This window comes from Pongo pygmaeus, chromosome 18 (genome assembly GCF_028885625.2).
Source record: "Pongo pygmaeus isolate AG05252 chromosome 18, NHGRI_mPonPyg2-v2.0_pri, whole genome shotgun sequence".
Lineage (NCBI taxonomy): Eukaryota > Metazoa > Chordata > Mammalia > Primates > Hominidae > Pongo > Pongo pygmaeus.
This window is the reverse complement of record NC_072391.2, coordinates 1,172,520-1,191,118: the sequence shown is the minus strand read 5'-3', so window position 1 is coordinate 1,191,118 and position 18,599 is coordinate 1,172,520. Positions and strand designations below refer to the sequence as shown.

The window sequence follows — 18,599 nt, the reverse complement described above, 5'->3', positions numbered from 1 at the left end:
CCTCGGGGGAGCCCAGGCTCCGCTCACTCTGTCTGCACTGGCTGCACTCGGCTCCAGGGACAATATTTGCTCGGGGAAAGAATCAAACATTTATCCTCGCATTTATTCAGGGGAGCAGTTGTCAAACACGCGTGTCCTCACTGCTCGGATGTTTCCCAGGCCTGGCCTCAGCCTGGGCCTTTCGCCTGCCAGGATCTGTGCCCGCTCAGCCGCTCCCTGTGCCCTCCGGGAGGATGAGGTCCTGCTCTGGGCAGACGGCGGGAGCACGGGTTGGGGCCAGTGCTGGGCAGGGCAGAGGGGTCCCTGGGGCCGAGCGATGCCGCACCCTGGTCCTTCTCCTTCCAGCCTCAGAGCGAGGCCAACGTGCCCCAGAGACCCCAGCAAGGCTCTCTGGGCCCACGTTCTGGGCCTGGGGCGCCAGGAAAAGCTGGTGTTTGGGGTGGGGGAGGTGGGACAATTCTAGGTGGGGGGCGGCGGGATTCCCAGGGCCTGCCATTTGCGTCGCCCACGTTGCCGCCGCCTCTCAGCAGTGCTATCTGCTGTGGCCTGGGGAGCAGCTCCCCGCTGCGCCTGGATGACCGTCCTCTGCTCCTGTCCCTGTTCCCTCTCCCAGGCCAGAGCCCCTGCCCCAAAGCAGAAGAGACGGCCGCAGGTTCCCTGTCCTCTCCAGCCCCTGACCCTCAGGTCCTCCTCCAGCAGGAGCACCTCTCCCTAGTGCCACCAGGGACCCCATACTGGACCCCTCCAGACAGAACCAATCTCAGCATAGCACAGCCATCTGCACCCCCAGATGGGGGCCTGGGGGGCTGGAGCCTCCACCCCAACCTCAGCCCCCGGCTCTCCTCTGCACCAGCCGCCTCCCCACCTCACCCCTGGCTGGGCCAGCACCCAAGCACCCCCACTCCCCTCTCTCAGACAGCAACTGCCGCCCGCAGCATCCCGTGGGGGGTGTCGGGCAGCAGGGTGGGGCCCCCAGGACAGGTGTGACCCTGGATGACCCGGGGCCGCTCAGCCACACTCCCCTTACACCTGCATCCCCAGAGTCCACACAGTGCAGGGCAAGCGAGGGGCTGGGGCCCTGGCCAGGCACTCCGGGGACTTGAGTCAAGCGCTTTCGGGTGTCTTTAATTTAGCAGAGCAGCCTCGTACGTGGACCCGGTGGCTCGGAACTGACCTGAGGGCACACACAGCTGGTGGGCCACGCAGGTCAGCTCTGCATTCAGGAAGACCCTCTCGCCTGGCCGGCCTTCTGGAAAAGTCGCTCCCCAGAGGGAAGGCCGGCATGGGCTGGGTCCGGACGGAGGGTGAGGTGGCCCTGAGCACTTGCACGGCACGGTGGAGCCCCCCACAGGCCTGGCCACCTCCCCCACCTCCCGGGAGCCCCCGCCGTGTGGCAGACGGCTAGAGGGGGTGGTCGGTCACTGTGGGGAGCCTACTGCCCTGTGTCCACCCCAGCCTGGCTTCAGCCAGCTCTGTCCTCACACCACCGCTGGGGAGCTGGCAGGTCACGGGTGGGGGTCACCGCAGTGCAATCCCCGCTCCTGGGGGTGACACGGGGCCGCCCACCCCCCGCCTGGACTCTCACAGCTTGCTGGTCTGCATAAGCCCGTTGGCTTCGGTGCGGCGCGCGGGCGGCGCGGCCTCCTGCTGCTGCCGGCTCCTGTCTGGCCGCGGCTCCGTGGCGTCAGCGTCCTTGGCGCCAGAGCCCTTGCGGAGGCACAGAACCTTCTGGAAGCTCTGGCGGAAGTTGTCGGAGAGGAAGCCGTAGAGGACGGGGTTGGCGCAGCTGTTGGCGTAGGAGAGGATGACCACGAAGAAGTAGAGGCTGGCGGAGGCGGGCTCCTGGGGCAGCGCCACGGCCAGGTTGACGATGTTGACGGTGAAGAAGGGCAGCCAACATCCCGCAAACACCAGCACCACCACCAACACCATGCGCGTCACCTTCCGCTCCGAGCGCCGCCGCACGCAGCCCACGCGCACGCCCGCTGCCCTCACCTTCACCACGATGAGCAGGTAGCACAGGCAGATGACCAGCAGCGGTGCAAAGAAGCCCAGCACGGCCGTGTAGATGATGAAGACGGCGCCCCACAGCCCCACGGGCTCCGGCCAGCTGGCGTTGCAGGTGCCACCCTCCTGCACGTCCGCAAACACCAGGAGCGGCAGCGACATGCACAGGGACAGGGCCCAGGCCGCGGCGCTCGCCAGCTTGGCCACACGCGGGCGGCGCCAGCGGGCGGAGCTCAGCGGGTGCACCACCGCCAGGTAGCGGTCCACGCTCATGACTGTCAGGCAGAAGACACTGGTGAACTGGTTGACGCCGTCCAGCGTCATGACCAGGCGGCACAGGACGGGGCCGAAGGGCCAGAAGGACGCGGCGTTCTGCGTGGCCAGGAAAGGCAGCCCCAGCATGTACAGGACGTCGGCCACCGCCAGGTTGAGGATGTAGATGTTGGTGACGGTCTTCATCTTGGCGAAGCGCAGCACCACGTAGATGACCAGCGTGTTCCCGCCCAGCCCGGCCGCGCACACCAGCAGGTACAGCACGGGCACCAGCACCGCCCGGGCCCCCGCCGAGGGTGCCGGCCCCACCAGCGTCCTGTTGTCACCGCCTCCGGAGGCAGCCCCCGGGGAGGAGGCGTTCCAGCTGGGCGTGGAGGCTGGGAACAGGGGCTCCATGGCGGCAGCCCGGGGGTGCGTCGGGCTCTGCAAGAGAAGAAGGGAGGACGCCAGGGTGGTGAGTCCCTGAACCGGCACATGCAGGCATTCCTTCCTCCTGGGCCCCAGCCCCGCCTGCCAGGAGGCGCGGAATCACCGGGTAAACACGATTAGTCATGTTCAGCGCGGCCGGGAATCACATTAAGCAAATTGTTTGGAAAATAAGCCAGGAGAGGAAGGAGCGGCGGGCAGGTGGCCCCGGGAGCCCAGACGGACGGCTGCTGTCGATACGGTGACGGCTGCCCTGTGGCCGCCCCTGCACCCAGGTGGTGCCTGGCCTGGCCGCAGCATCCTGGAGTCGTCTCCCCGAAGCCCCTCAGAGCCTGCCCTGCAGTGCTGCTGCCCTCGTCTCCCAGGTAAGGGGCCGAGGCCCAGCAGGTGGCACCTCCTGGGACACACAGGGAGAGGTGGCAGTGGAGAGAGAGGTGGCAGTGGTGGTCGGCCCCCTGTCCGCCTGGGATGAATGGCGCCTGGCTAGGACGACCCAAGAAGTGGCTGGACGTGGTGTCGCCACCGCAGCGTTGAGGGGCTTTCACCGGGGTGCACGCTGCCCATCGGCCCCTGGACCTCTCTTCAGGCCAGCGCAGGGACCGTCACCCCCGCAGCAATGACAGACATCTGTAAACCCAGGTGGGGGCACAGCACAGGGCCAGGCAGACACTGCCCTCCCCACGGGGCGGCTGCAGAGAAGCAAACACACAAACCACACAGAGCGGTCACACGGAGCCCCAGGAGTCACACAGGGTGAAGGAGGGGGGACTGGGGGCGGGGGCTGCACACCCTGCAGCCCGGAGGAGAAGCCGGGGTGGGGGGTGTGGGCGGGTCAGAGGCACAGCGTGTGGGGGTTCCAGTCACCTGACACTGCCCAGTCCCATCGGAGCTTGAAGCCCCCTCCCAGGCCCTGGAACCCCCCACTGTGGCCCAGAGAGAGAACAGGGGAGACTTAGGGGAGGGGAGGGAGGGGAGGCTTCAGCCAGGGTGTCCATGGAGAAGGGTGGGCTGGGAATGGTGACGTCTGTGGGTTCAAGGCCATGGGCACGTGTGTACCTCGTACATTGTTTTTGTATTTTTCTGCGTGTTTGAAATCATTCATAAAAATGATACTCCAGCTGGGTGCGGTGGCTCAAGCCCATCATCCCAGTACTGTGGGAGGCTGAGGCAGGTGGATCACCTGAGGTCAGGAGTTCGAGACCAGCCTGGGCAACATGGTGAGACCCCCGTCTCTACAAAAAATACAAAAATTAGCCAAGTGTGGTGGCGGGCGCCTGTAGTCCTAGCCACTGAGGAGGCTGAGTCGGGAGGATCATTTGAGCCCAGGAGGTTGAGGCTGCAGTGAACTGTGATTGCACCACTGCACGCCAGCCTGGGTGACTGAGCAAGACCCTGTCTCAAAAAGAAGATCAATGCCTCCCCTGACAAGTGGGGCGGAGGAAGGCTGGACGTTCGGGTTGACCCTGGAGCTGTGTGACTCTGGGGGTGGCCAGCAGAGAATCAAAGTGCCCCCCAGGATCCAGACCAGGGACAAGCCCCTCCCTGGGGGACCCCGGCCTGAGCAGGGGTGGAGCTGGCCGTGGTGACCCCAGCATGTGCCGTCTGGAGCCCTGGGCCTGCTCAGCTGACCGGCCCTGACCTCTGAGGCACCTCAGAGCACAGGACGACCCCAGCAGCTGCCAGGAAAGGCCACAATCCTGGCTGGGGGCTGCGGGGCTGGGCCAAGGCCACTGAAATCTGGTAGACAAGGAAAGGAGAGCTGGGGAAGGGGGAGCCCAGAACACAAGGCTGACAGCACAAAGAGAAAGCCCTCTGTCCCCAACAAACCTAGAAATCAACATCCCCAAGCTCACGTGGCCCAAACACACTAAGAAATACGACTCAGAAAATCAACAGGGCCAGTGGACCCGTGGATCCATCTCGGGGAGATAAAAATAACAAGCAAACAGGTGCGCTCAGGCTATGTTTAAATATGTGCAGGATCCAGAGACAGCATGGATAAAATGTTAGGAAATACATTTGGCTTCTGTCTAAGACGTAAAATGAACAGGCATCTATTTTTAAAAATTGCAAATCCTAGATGTAAAAAATACAATCATTTAAGTGGAAAAAAACACTACAAAAGTGGTCAGTACCAACTCCAGTGTGGACAGCGCTGAAGAGAGAATCGGTGAATGGGAAGAGGGTTGAAAGATTCACTGGAGCAGGGTTCTGGCAGAAGGTCCAGAGAGGGCTCTGTGGGGTCGGCAGGGGATCCCGTCTGGGAGCGCACCTGTCCCAAGCAGCATAAAGGAATGAAAGAGCATCCCCATCAACGTGCGGCATCTGGGCAGGGACACCACCAGCCAGAGAGACAGGACGGATTCCCACAGGCAGGAGCCGGAGCGCAGCAGAATCCTCAGCAGGAACGGAGCAGTGGCCTCCATGCAGACCCCGGGGGTGGGAGAAGAGGGGAGGTGGGGAGGGAGAGAGAAAGACAGGGTAGGGGGAGAGAGAGAGGAGGGAGAGGTGGGGGAGTGGGAGGGGGAGGCGGGGAGGGAGAGAGAAAGACAGGGTAGGGGGAGAGAGAGAGGAGGGAGAGGGAGAGGGATGGGGAGGCGGGGAAGAGAGAGGGAGAGTGGGAGGGAGCGGGAGGGGGGGAGAGGGGAGGAGAGAGGGAGAGAGGGAGAGGGAGGGGGAGGGGGAGGTGGGGAGGGAGAGAGAAAGACAGGGTGGGGGGAGAGAGAGAGGGAGAGGGAGTGGGGAGAGAGAGAGACAAAGGGTAGGGGGAGAGAGGGAGGGAGGGAGAGGGAGGTGGGGAGGGAGAGAGAAAGACAGGGTGGGGGGAGAGAGAGAGAGAGAGGGAGAGGGAGGGGGAGGGGCCGGTGGCTCTCCGCTCCCCAGGGACCAGCACAGAAATCCAACACACCATGTTTGCGGCTCCCTCTGGCTGCCTGTGGAGCGTGCATTCCGGAAGGACAGTGGTCTGGAGACAGCCCGCAGGCTGCGTGGGAGTCCGGGTGGATGGGATGGTGGCCCAGGTGCAGAGGCCTCTGAGCTGCAGCCCTCCCTGGGGAGGCACTTTCGGCCCATTCCTCTGTACCAAGGAGGTCAGGTGGAGGGGACAGAGGAGCCACCGATGGTGGGGCAGGGAGAGGGCGGCTGTCGGGCTCCGGTCCATCTCCAACACAGGCCCTGGGTCCCCAGCACATGTGGTTCCCAAATGCCTGTTTGATTTTTTGTTTTTGAGATGGGGTCTTGCTCTGTTGCCCAAGCTGGATTTCAGTGGTGCTGTGATCACAGCTCACTGCAGCCTCCACCTGTGCTCAAGCGATCCTCCTGCTTCAGCCTCCCAAGCAGCTAAAATCAAACCCCTGTCTTTGTAGCTGCAGAGGAGCCTCAGGGCTCCTCCAAGGCCACTCCCACGCCCAGAGCCCAGTGAGGGACCTCCACAGGCTGCCAGGTCCCCAGCTCTGCTGCCCCCAGTGCTCCACCTCCGGAGTTAGACTTCAGAGCAGCAAAGGACAAAAATAGACCATTATTGCTGTACCTAACTCTTGGAACATAATTCTGCGAGAGCCATTATTTGGAAGCAGTCATCTTCTGAATCATAAAATTACGCACTCACGGGGAATTGTCCCAGTGGCCCTGTCCCTTGTGGGTGGGGGATTCACTGGAGGGGGAGCCAGCATTAGGAGCTTTCCGATTCCGAGCCCTTGGCCACGAAGGGATCTGCTCAGCCTGACATGGCACTGGGAGAGACCCTGGCCCCTGCCCACTCCCCACACAGGCTGCGTGGTCTGGGGTAAGTCACGGGCTTCTCTGAGCCCAGCTTCTGGGATAGGCAACTCCTGCAAACTGTAGGGTCCCTGAGCAGATGAAATTGAGTGAGCTTCTGTGTGCAGGGTGCTGTGTGCATCCACTCCCAGCAGCATCCATCCCTCCCATCTCCTGCCTCCACCCCACAGCTCACCATCTGCAGGTGCCCGGTGTGCCAGGGTCAGCCCAGGAGCCACAGGGGACCCAGATGGCCCCAGTCTGCCCACTGCACCGCTCCTGGCCTCACCTCCCCACGACGGGGGCCACAGTGGGTCTGGCATACACTGGGCACTCAATGATTGCTCCCACAAGCTGCCCTAAGCAGCCCAGCGTTTCCCCAGCATCCAGGAGGCCATTGGGCTCCTCGGAGAAGGGGGCAGTCTTCACAGGGGCCTGGGACCAGAGGCGGAGCTTCAGCACCAAGTCCTCCATGACTGGGTGGAGGTCTAGCCTGCACCCTGCCAACCCCTTCCAGGTTAGCCCAGCACGAGGTCGGGGAGCCGGCTCCTTCACGGGGGGCAGCGATGCAGCTGCAGCTTAGAGGGGCTGCGGAACCTGCTGCTCGGGGAGGCAGCAGCTCACACGGCTGGGGCCCACGCCCCACCCTGGAGAGGCTGCAGACCCACCCGGGCTCCTCCAATGTGTGCTGGGCGGGGGCAAACATGGGGGGACACCTTAGCTAAGACTACAGGCCCCAGCCCCTCCAAAGGCCTCCGAGCCAGGCCTGTGCTCCCAGGACAAGCGTTCTGACCTGTTTCCTCTGTCGTAAGGGTGGGCTGGTGGAAGGCCACTGCCCCCTTGGGGTGCAGCTCTGTGAGTGCAGCCAATGGCACCCCCGCCTGTCCCCCACATACACTCCACCTGTCCCTGCGGCAGCCTGTGGCCAGGGGCACGTACCCTCCCCAGGAGAGGGAAACTGAGGCAGGTGTGGGCCAGCCTGGAGCAGCAGCAGCAGAGGTCCTGCGTGCTCCACGAACGCTTCTCAGGGCACCCTCCACACCAGGCACCTCCTGGGAGCCCCGCTGGGTCTCGCTCTGGAAATCAACGCCAGGCCCCTGTCCTTGGTGCTATCGACCAGTTTCTGCCCAGGAGGCTCTGGCAGTCCCCACCTACATCGCTCAGAATCACGCCCTTCAGAAAGGGCTCAGCCTCGCTGGAACCATCCCCAACTTCTGTCACCATGCACTCTGCTCTCTCGCCCTTGAGGGGGCCCCAGGTGGGCTGGCAGGACGGGGACAGCAGGTCGGGCACGTGGGTGGGTCTGGGGTGGGGGAGGAGGGCCAAGGGCACACACCCCAGTGGCGTGTTCTCTATTCTGGGGAGGGTGAAGACGCCGGGAGGATTCCAGGTACATGCGGTGCCTTGGACAGGAGGGGGCTCTGTTCGCAGTGGACGGGGTGGCACCCCTGCCTCCCCAGTCTTGGGTTTCAGGGAACCCATCTGTGGGTGCCAGGTCACAGGGCCCCTGGGTGCTGGCCTCTGCCTGCTGCCTTCCAGGAGCTCACCGACCCAGCTGGGCACAGGCACCAGTTGCCTCCCCCCGTACCCAAATTGCAGATCCTCCCCTCGCTGGGTGCCATGGGCACCCTGGGACCCTCCTTCCGTGGCCCAGTGGTTCCCTGTGGCCTGAGTGCCACTCCCAGCTCCCAGCCCCAGGCTCCGAGCCCTCCCCAGCCCTACCCACCCTCCTCCAGCTCCAGGGGCCAGCCCGCTGTGGCCCCAGTCATGGGGAGGAGAGGCCGGGAGCGGCGCGGTGGGCAGAGTGGGGCCATCTGGGTCCCCTGTGGCTTCTGGGCTGACCCTGGCACACGGGGCGCCTGCAGATGGTGAGGTGTGGGGTGGGGTCAGGAGATGGGAGGGATGGAGCTGCTGGGAGTGGATGGAACGGGAGGGGAGGGACCCCCGGCGGCGGCAGGAGAGCCCCGCGGGTGTGCGGCGGGCGCGTGGGGGACAGTGCGTGCAGCGGGCTGGGGGCGCACGGCGGGACCCCGGGCCGGGGCTGCGCACACAGGGTGAGACCCCCAGCAGGGATAACAGCCGAGGGCAGGGGGTGCCCGCGCGGGAGGGGGACAGGGGCGGGCGGCACTCACCTGGGCGGCGGCGCCCTCTGGCCGGGGGAGCCTCGATGTCCGCGCGCGCGGCGCTGGCTCCGGGATCTCTGGCGCCGGCTGGGAGGGGGCGGGGCGAGGCGGGGGCGGGGCCAGTGCCTGGTGGGGGCGGGGCAGGGCCACTTCACCTGCTCGACTCCCGGGTCCCACGTCTGGCCTCCGGGAACCCTCGCGCACTCGCCCACAGCCCTGGCCCCACTGGCAGTGACCCCATGATCGCCTGCGCCCCCACCCTATTTTCTTGCTGTCTGCTCTGCGGTAGACTCCAGCTTGGGGTGGGGGTCCTGACGCCAGCAGGAGTCCAGGGGGTCCCTCGTGGAGAGTCTGAAGAGGTTGGAGGGTCCTTGTTCAAGGGGAGAGGGTCAGGGGCTCTGCAGACGTCTCTGAGGGGTGGGCTGGGGTTGTGGAGAGAAGTGGGTGTGTGGAGGCTGGGGGGGGGGGTGGTGGCAGGCAGCCCCAGCGAGAGGGGGTCCGTGGTTGTGGGATTTCCAGGACACTCCATTTGGGTTTTATCCATGCCTTATTTGCGGATCCTACACATATTTAAACGTAGACTACCTGCTAAGTTATTTCCCCTGAAATGAATCCATGAGTACACCTTAGTCCCTCATCTAAGGCGGGGTTCTCAAGCAGGCAGCGGAGTCACCTGGGTCCTCAAAGCAGATTCCTGGGCCTCGAGCTGGGCCCCCGACTCCCCAGGCAGTGAGGGCCTGGGAATCTGCATTCCTGACAAGCTCCCGAGATGCTGATCCCCAGGCCCGCCGTGAGCGCCGCTGGTTGTAACAAGCAGGATTGAGTGCCTCCTCCTGCTGAGCACAGAGGCTGGGGATCACCGGACATTTTCCCACCAGGAGGTCCCCCAGCCCCCTCCCCTGTCCCCGCGCCGACCCAGGGAGCCCCGCCACTGGCTGAATGAAGTGAGGCGCCCCCAGGTGACAGCAGAACTCCCCTGGGGGGACATGGGAGCAGCCGCCTGCTGTCTGTTCACAGGTGGGGTCAGCTCCCGCTGGCCAGGCTCCTGTTGAACAGGTGCCAGCAGCTCCCTTGAAGGCCGGGTACCGGTACCATGTTCTCTCCTTTAAGCGTTTCAGTGTTTCCACATGTTCTACAAGGAGGAAGTATTACGTTTATCATCGAGCAAGAGTGCTTAGAGGACCACGGCACCCGGCCCCAAGGTCCCCTCCCCTCCTGCCCAGCCTGTGGCCATGGCCAGGCCCTCAGGGGAGGCTGCAGGCTGGTCCCAGGGCCCCTGCCCAGAATCTGCCCCATAAGCCTTTCCATCCTCTCTGGAGGTACCTGGGCTCTATCCCTCTCACCCTCCCACAGCAGTGGCTTCCCAAGGCAGATCCTCTGAGAACAGCTTCGTGACCCTTAACTCCTCCCCCATCTCCATCTGCTGCCCCTTCTCTCAGCCTCTGCCTGCCATTCTCACCGTTCCCGCCTCAGCCCCCGGCTGTGTTCCTCCAGCTCCCACTGCCTCGCACCTGGGCCCCCATCCGTCATGTTCTGGGGCTCCCTGAGAAGCCTCTGGGGTCCCACTGTTCTGGAATCGCTGGGTGCCCCAGGGGTGCAGGGTCCAGTGTGAGAGTCAGGGCCTAGTGCCCAGTGGGAGCTCAGCCCTGTGGGTGGGCAGGCGCTGGATTTACTCACATCCCCAACATCAAGCCGGGACACCCCCCACCTCCAAGCACCTGGGCCCTCCTGGGGGCCTGATGGCCAGAGAGGGGACCTGTCAGCCCCGCACTGCCCCTCCCCACATCGGCCACCCTGAGTTCTGGGCAGGAGTCCCCTGGCCTCAGTCTCACCCACCCCAGGAGGATCAAATGAGGTCATGCCCACCTGGGACACTGCAGAGGTCAAGCCTAGCACCGTGAGGATTAGGGGCTGCCAGGAGCCATGGCAACTGATGGTAGGTGGATGGACTCAGCAGGGACGGTCCTCAGACCCCTCTCCAGGGACCCCACCCTCGCTGTGACCTGTCCCACGGTCCCTGACACCCCCTCTCCTGAGGCTAAGGCCAGCAGCTCCCGGACACAAAGCCCGTGCCCCTCCCCCACCAGGCAGAGGCTTGGTCACTGGGCTCAGGCTCCCCTGTAATTATTCAAAAGCAACAGAGGCTGACTCCAGCTCACCTGGAACACCCCAGAGGCCTCTCGTCTTAGTCCCCGGACTGGGCTGGGCCCTGGGGGTGGTGGCCAGGAGGAGTGTGGGGCGCTCTGCCCTGCAGCCAACAGGGCCCTCCCTCCACTCCTCCAAAGGGCCCTGCTGCCCCCTGTCGCCCTCTGAGCATCAGGCCTTTGCCCTGGCTGCCCCCCTGCCTGGTATACCCCACCTCCCTTTCTGCAGGTAACTCCCCTGGCAGCTCAAGCAATGCTTCCTCCGGGAAGCCCCGGCCGCCCCACACTTGTTCCACCGACCCTGCCCCCAACAGCCTGCAGATGCTCACAGGAGGCCACAGGGCCTGGCGGGTCTCAACTTCACCCCCGGGTCTGATCACAGCAGGATTCCAATAAACACGGGTCCACGTGCACCTCCCGGCCCTGGCTGGTGCAGCACAGCCCGCCAGACAGGAGGTCAGAGATGAGCTCCCCACCGGGGCAGCACAGCGGGTCACCAGCCTCCCGACAGGAGAAGAAAGACACTGGCGCAGGCGCTGCAGGCATGTGTCGCTGGGACTGGGCTGGGAGGGTGTCCTGGTGTCTGAGCTCCTCAGGGAGCTACCGCAGAGTGTCCCCAAGAGCACAGGGTGCCCCGACGTCCTGCGGATTCCAGCCTGGGGACCTGGCAGCAGGGGCTTCCCACCAAGGCATCTGGAGTGAGATGCAGGCTGCAGCTGCCAAGGGCAGAGCATGGCCCGGGGTCCAGAGAAAAACAGGGAGACCTTCAAAGGGTTTCAAGGATGGGGCCTTCTGCAGGGGCCTGAGTCCCGCCCCTGGGGCCCTGGGGGTGGCTGACCCTCCTGGCCGTGGTCTCCAGCTTCAGTGGGCACTCTGTTAAAATGGGGTGCTCATTAAAATGCAGCTTCCCAGGCTACTCCAGCCTTCAGGATGGGAGGCAGGGGCAGTGCTGAGGCCCTCACCCACACAACCCGCTGTATTGCCCGGTCTGTCCCCTGGCACCTGGACCAGTGCCCAGTGTGGAGTGACGTCCCATGAGCACCAAAGACCTGCTCCCTCCCAGCCCCACGTAGAGGCCACCGCCGGGCCTGCACTTGGGGGAAGGTGAGGATGAGGAATTTGAGTGAATATGCCCTGGAAACTTGGCATCTGGAGCTGGTAAGAGACCCCCACACAAGACCCCCACACTCCTGGGGGATCATGGGGATCCCCCAGTCCCACCTGGGCTAGGGCAGCTCTTTCCTCCGCCAGCAGGTTATACCACCCAGGTGAGGCCTCAGGCCTGTGCCAGCGCTCTGATAGGCCCAGCTGGGGGGCGGGGCCTGCTCGCCTGGGCACCTCTGTGCACTCTGATAGGCCCAGCTGGGGGACAGGGTCTGCTCGCCTGGGCACCTCTGTGCACTCTGATAGGCCCAGCTGGGGGGCGGGGCCTGCTCTCCTTGGGCATCCTCATTTGAAGATGGGGAAACTGAGGCTCAGAGAGGGTAAAGGGCTTGGCTTGGAGCTGAGTCTCTGGATGCTCAGGCCGGGGCCCACCCAGGACACCCTGCTTTCCAGTGAGTGGAGGGGCTCTGCAGGTGTGAGGAGGGACATCAGGACAGATGCAGGTGCCTCCTGGCCCCTGCTGCAGCCCAGCTGGGACCCGCCTCATACCAGACAATGAGGCCCCGGGAGTCCCGGCCCAGCCTCAGCTTTGGCAGGGCCCTGGTTCATCCCAGGAGGTGCTTCCCGCGGTCACCAGGCAGCCCCACTCCTGCCAAAGGCTCCCCATACAGCGAGATTCACCCTCTTCCCGGGGTGTGCCAGGCAGCCCCACTCCTGCCAAAGGCTCCCCATACGGCGAGATTCACCCTCTTCCCGGGGTGTGCCAGGCAGCTCTCGGGGCCAAAGGCTCCCCATATGGCAAGATTCATCCTCTTCCCGGGGTGTGCCAGGCAGCTCTCAGGGCACTGCTGTCTGGGCTGTGGACTCAGCCTGTGCTGGGCAGGGCAGGGGGAAGCAGCAAGGCCATTCACGCAGATGGTAGAGCCCCATTACCAGGCCCCCTGCCTGCGTGCGGGACACCAGCCCCTCAGCTGGGGCCAAACCTAGCATCTGGTGCAGCCGTGGGCACTGACTCAGGCAGCGGGGTGTGAAGGCAGGACCGTAGCAGGGGGAGGAAGAAGGAGGCGAGCTTCCAAAATTAACAGCCACATGACGTGGAGACTATTAACATCCCACCGCACAGACAGCGGCGGCATCCACAGAGGGGCCTGGCGAGCCCAGCACTGCTTTAGGGCTGGGGCTGGGGAATGGATGTGCAAAGGGCAGCCCTCATAGCCACATGGACAGCAAGGAGGGTGTCACGGTACAGGTGCCGTGGGACAGGTCACAGCTAGGGTGGGGTCCCTGGAGAGGGGACCGAGGACCATCCCTGCGGAGTTGCCATGGCTCCCGGCAGCCACTGAGCCTCACAGTGCTGGGCTTGACCTCTGTGGTGTCCCAGGTGGAGACGGGACTCACTGGATCCTCCTGGGGTGGGTGGGACCAAGGCCAGGGGACTCCTGCCCAGAACTCAGTGTGGCTGATGGTGGGAGGGGCATTGCAGGGACGACAGGCCCCCTCTCTGGCCATCAGTCCCACAGGAAGTCACTGGGGGAGGGGTCACAGCCAGGATCCAGACCCTGTGTGACGCCAAAGGCCGTGGGCATTCCTGCGCAGGAGCAGCCACCAACTCGTCCAGAGACAGAGGGAGCTGGGGGTAGCCGTGCCGAACGCCTATCAGCTCCAGTGGAGATGGCGCCAGTCTCATGAGGCCGGAGAAGAGACCCAGAGCCAGGATCCAGACATGGGGTCCTAGCGGGGGCTACACACAGGGGAGAGGGTCCAGCGGCAGCAGGTGGGGTGGGAGAACTACAACCGGTGCAAAAATCGCAACCACCACAAAAACCACAACCACAACCTCCACAAAAACACAACCACAACCACTGCAAAAACCACAAGCACAACCTCCACAAAACCACAAGCACAACCTCCACAAAACACAACCACAACCTCCACAAAACCACAACCACAACCTCCACAAAACCACAACCACAACCACTGCAAAAACCACAACCTCCACAAAAACACAACCACTGCAAAAACCACAACCACAACCTCCACAAAAACACAACCACAACCTCCACAAAACCACAATCACAACCACCGCAAAAATCGCAACCACAACCTCCACAAAACCACAACCTCCACAAAAACACAACCACAACCACCACAAAACCACAACCACAACCTCCACAAAAAACACAACCTCCACAAAAACACAACCACAACCACTGCAAAAACCACAACCACAACCTCCACAAAACCACAACCACAACCACCACAAAACCACAACCACAAGCTCCACAAAACCACAACCACTGCAAAAACCACAACCACAACCTCCACAAAACCACAACCACTGCAAAAACCACAACCACAACCATTGCAAAAACCACAACCTCCACAAAAACACAACCACAACCTCCACAAAAACACAACCACAACCTCCACAAAACCACAACCTCCACAAAAACACAACCACTGCAAAAACCACAACCACTGCAAAAACCACAACCACAACCTCCACAAAACCACAACCACAACCTCCACAAAACCACAACCACTGCAAAACTACAACCGCAACCACTGCAAAAACCACAACCACAACCCCCGCAAGAAGCACGCCCTTCCTACAGCATTTTCACTTAGCACCCTCCCCCAACAACCTCCACCCGCAGCCTCCATTGAACCCAAAACAAAGGGTCCCAATCCCCAGCATGGCCCGGGTTCCACAGGCCGGGCCAGGGCTCACACGCTTCTCATAGAGAGGACTTGGGTCTCCAGTTGGCTCCTCCCAGATTCCCTCGCTGGGAACCCCAACCACCTTCAGGTGTGTCGGCCGCAGGGGCACCCCCCAGGTGTGCCTCATTACTGCCGTCTGGGGCGTTCACCAGGTGCGGTGGTCTGTCCTTGCACTGCTAGAAAATACCCGCGACTGGGCGCAGTGGCTCACACCTGTAATCCCAGCACTGTGGGAGGCCGAGGCGGGGGGGGGTGGGGGGATCATAAGGTCAAGAGTTCGAGACCCACCTGGCCAACATGGTGAAACCCCCGTCTCTACTAAAAATATAAAAGTTAGCCAGGCGTGGTGGCACATGAGTGTAATCCCAGCTACTCAGGAGGCTGAGGCAGGAGAATCGCTTCAACCCGGGAGCAGAGGGTGCACTGAGCCGAGATCGCCCCACTGCCTCCAGCCTGGGAGACAGAGCAAGACGCTGTCCACCCCCGCCTCCACCAAAAACAAAACAAAACAAAAACAAAAACCTGAGACTGGGTAATTTATAGAGAAAAGAGTTTAATTGGCTCAGGCTTTGTGGGTTATATGGAAAGCATAGCTGCTTCTGCTTCTGGAGAGACCCAGGAAGCTTCCAACCATGGTGGAAGATGAAGCGGGAGCAGGTGTCTCCCATGGCGAGAGTGGGAACGAGAGAGACAGAGCAGGTGCGGGACACATTTAAATGGCCACTCACAATCTCGAGGACAGCATCAGGAGGGACGGGGCCAAGCCATTCACGAGAAATCTGCCCCTGCTACCCAGTCACGCCCCACCGCCACACTGCAGACTCCATTTCCATGTGAGGTTTGGGTGGGGACGCAGAGCCGCACCACACCATCACCCAGGAGGATGCCCAGGAGCAGGTGTGTGGGGCGCTCAGGGACGACACGCCCCACGGGGGGACACTGCCTCCAGGGGCCAGGGTGTCTGGGAAAAGGCTGGGAGCCAGCGTGGCTGTGGACCCTCCATCCAGGCATCACAGACCAGGGCTGGCGGGTTTTAGGGGGTGTCCACCTCCACCACCCTGAACCCCAGGTCCTTTTCCAGGGAAACGTGCAGAGCAAATGGTTGGAGAGCGAAGTCCAGGCACAGGGGCCATGAGAACCGGACCCCACACAGCTGCAGACCCTGACTCCGACCCAAACTGCATGCAGCTGAGGACCCCCAAGCCAGACAGACCCCAAGCCAGGCAGACCCTGACCCAGACCCCACGCGGCCGCAGACCCCCGACCGCGACCCAAACTGCATGCGGCTGAGGACCCCCAAGCCAAGCAGACGCCAATCCAGACCCCACGCGGCCGCGGACCCCAACCCAGACAGACCCCGACCCACTCGTGCAGCCCCCAGCCCCAGAAGTCAAACCCCAGCGTCCCCCGAGTGCGGCCCGGGTTCCCTCAGATACAGCAGCTTCCTGAGGTGACCCCACCTGCAACCCCGGACCAATCAGAGAAGGCCAAATGGGCTCCCCAAGCCCAGCAGGTGGGACCCCAGATCTAGAGAGCCCCCTCCCCGCCCCAGGCCAACAGCCACCCTCGGGCTCCGTATCACGTCTGCCAAATGCAGGGGCGAGGGGCCACCCCGCCACGGGAACCAAGCTCAGGAAACAGCCCATCCAGCGGCCCATCTCCTTCCGGACCCGCCGCCGCGGCCGCAGGTGCACGCGCCGTTCCGCGGAGACCTCTCAGGCGCCTCCTGCCCGTCAGAAACCCGCGGTTCCTATGGCAAAGGTCCTGGTGGGAATCGCACCGCCTGCAGTACCTGCCTCCGCGGTGGATTCGCTGCCCTAAACTGCCCCCGGCTCTTCATCCCCCAACCCCCGGCAGCCTCCGACCCTCCCCCGGCCCGCGCAGCTCAGCCTTTCGCAGACGCGGTGGAGCTGGAATCCAACCACGCGCAGCCTTCTCACCGTGGTGCGCACTTCGGACCCCCACGCCTTTCCCAGGCTTCATCACCCATTTCTCTCCAGCGCTGAAGGAAACCCCCCAGTTGCTTCTCCACTCACCCACTGAAGCACGTCTCGGTTGCCCCCAGCCCCGTCCCCTCCCGAGAACACTGCAAGCCCCAACCCCACGGCCCATCCCCGACCTGCACTCACCCTGCGGGGCCTGTGGGGCCTCCACCCTTTGGAGGAAGGACGTGTCAAAGCTTGGAGGTGCGCGGCCTGTCTAACCTCTGCTCAAGGCGCGCGGCAGGCGGCAGGGTCTCAGCCGGGACCAGCGTGGTCCAAAAGGACTTATCGTTAAAAGGGGTCCCAGAACCCAAGGGGAAGACATGCTGGTTCTCTGAAGAGCTGGGCCACCTCCTCCAGGAAGCCTCCTCCTTGAAGCTCTGTAGCCATCGTGGGCTTGCAAGAGTCAAAGGGCCTGGCCCACAGCGGCGCCTGGCACTGGGCTGGACAGTGTCCTGCCCCCAAAATTCAAGTCCACCCAGAACCTCAGAATGCAACCTTCCTTTGTAACAGGGCTTTGCAGATGTAATTAAGGATCTTGGGACGAGGTCACCCTGGATTGAGGCTGAGTCCCAAGTCAATCACTGGTGTTCCTCTGTGAACAGCAGAGCAGAGCAGAATACAGACAGATGCACAGAGCAGGCCCTGTGAGGACAGAGGCAGGGACTGCAGCGTTGGCCGCTGCAGGAGTGTGGAGCCCCCAGAGCTGGAAGAGGGAGGGATCCTCCCCAGGGCCTCCGGAGGGAGTGTGCCGCGTGCTGCCCACACCATGATTTTGGACTTGTGGCGTCCAGAACTGGGAAAGAATAAATTTCTGATGTAAGCCTGCATTACAGCAGCCCCAGGACGCTAAAATAGTTCAGCCCGTGCAGGCTCCTCCCTCCCTCTCTCTCTGTTGTTGTGAGATATTTTTTAGACAGAGTCTCACCTGTCGCTGGAGTACAGTGGCTCAATCATAGCTCACTGCAGCCTCTAATGCCTGGGCTCAAGTGATCCTCCCATCTCAGCCTCCCGAGTAGCTGGGACTACAGGTGCCATCAGACCTGGCTAATTTTTTAAAATCTTTTTAGAGATGGGGGGGGGGGTTCCCTATGTGGCCCAGGCTGGCCTTGAACTCTTGGGCTCACGTGATCCTCTTGCCTTGGCCTCCCGAAGTGTTAGGGCGGCAGGCTTGAGCCACCGCGCCTGGCAGCTCCATCTCTGTTGACTCTTGAAGCCCTTCATCTTGGCTAATCCGGACAGGCTTGCTGGGGACCCCATCTCCCCTTGGAGACTTTGGAATGTGGCTGGATGTCCACATGGCTGGGGTCATCCACGGCCCCCAGCTTCCCAGGGCGGGAGGCAGGCTGTGTCCTCGGTGGGCGTCAAGAGTGAGGTGGAAACGTTTGCACTTCACATTTCCACATTTAGGGGCATTTTGTTGTTGACTCATTCAAAGCTCTTTTAAGTCGCTTAATTTGCTGCTCGGAGGGAAATGAAAAGGGGGCCATTTTCCCTGATATGTTCGCCTCAATCAACTTTTCAATCAATAAAAAAGTGCATTTCGCTCATCAGATGCAAATAGGTGCAGCTTTCCTAATATGCTGAAATTTGGTGATTCATCAGCCATTTCATTTCATTTGGAAGCTGAAAGCCTAATGGCATTTGGAGAGAATTCCTCACTCGAGAAGAGTCGGTAATAAGTCAGTATGAACACAGAGGTGGGGCGTGGCTCTGCGTGGGTGGAGAAGCGCGGCGCTGGGTGACGTACGGAAACTGGGACCTGAGGCAGATGGGAGTGAAGGCTGTGGCCCCGACGCCGGCTCACCTGTGACCAGTGCCCCAGAGGCCACACCCCTGCAGACACAAACTCAGGGCCCCTGCCAGGCTGGACCCCAGATGCCTCGCCAGGGATCCAGGTAGGGGACTTGAATGAGGTGCAAACTCCTCGTCAAAGGACAAGCACATCCCCTCACAGTTCTAGCCGCTGCTGCCTGGTATGGGAGGTCACGCTTGGCACCGTGAGCTTTGGGGGTCCCCAGCCCCAAAGACAGCAAGATGCTCCCCCAGGCGTCCAGGCCAGG

The 18,599-nt window shown here is 62.6% G+C and overlaps 1 protein-coding gene across 5 annotated transcripts; it reads right to left on the bottom strand.

The window, feature by feature from the left end:
• SSTR5 (somatostatin receptor 5) lies at nt 1-16,739 on the bottom strand. 5 transcript variants are annotated; one of them, XM_054455375.2, is made up of 3 exons: nt 8,595-8,664; nt 3,763-3,938; nt 1-3,395 (listed from the first exon to the last, which is right to left on the bottom strand). In XM_054455375.2, the coding sequence occupies exon 3, from the start codon at nt 2,674-2,676 to the stop codon at nt 1,582-1,584; it is 1,095 nt and encodes a 364-aa protein (XP_054311350.2). In that variant the 5' UTR covers nt 2,677-3,395; nt 3,763-3,938; nt 8,595-8,664; the 3' UTR covers nt 1-1,581. The 5 variants fall into 5 exon arrangements, 3 of the variants coding, with proteins under 3 accessions (XP_054311350.2, XP_054311351.2, XP_054311349.2); XR_008494740.2 differs by lacking the exons at nt 3,763-3,938; nt 8,595-8,664 and having other exon boundaries at nt 1-246; nt 1,175-3,017; XR_008494741.2 differs by lacking the exons at nt 3,763-3,938; nt 8,595-8,664 and having other exon boundaries at nt 1-241; nt 1,175-3,017.
• Between the last annotated feature and the right edge of the window lie 1,860 nt (nt 16,740-18,599).

Coding starts and splice junctions, on each gene's coding strand:
- SSTR5 (XM_054455376.2), bottom strand. CDS start 2,676: ATGGAGCCCCTGTTCCCAGCCTCCACGCCCAGCTGGAACGCCTCCTCC.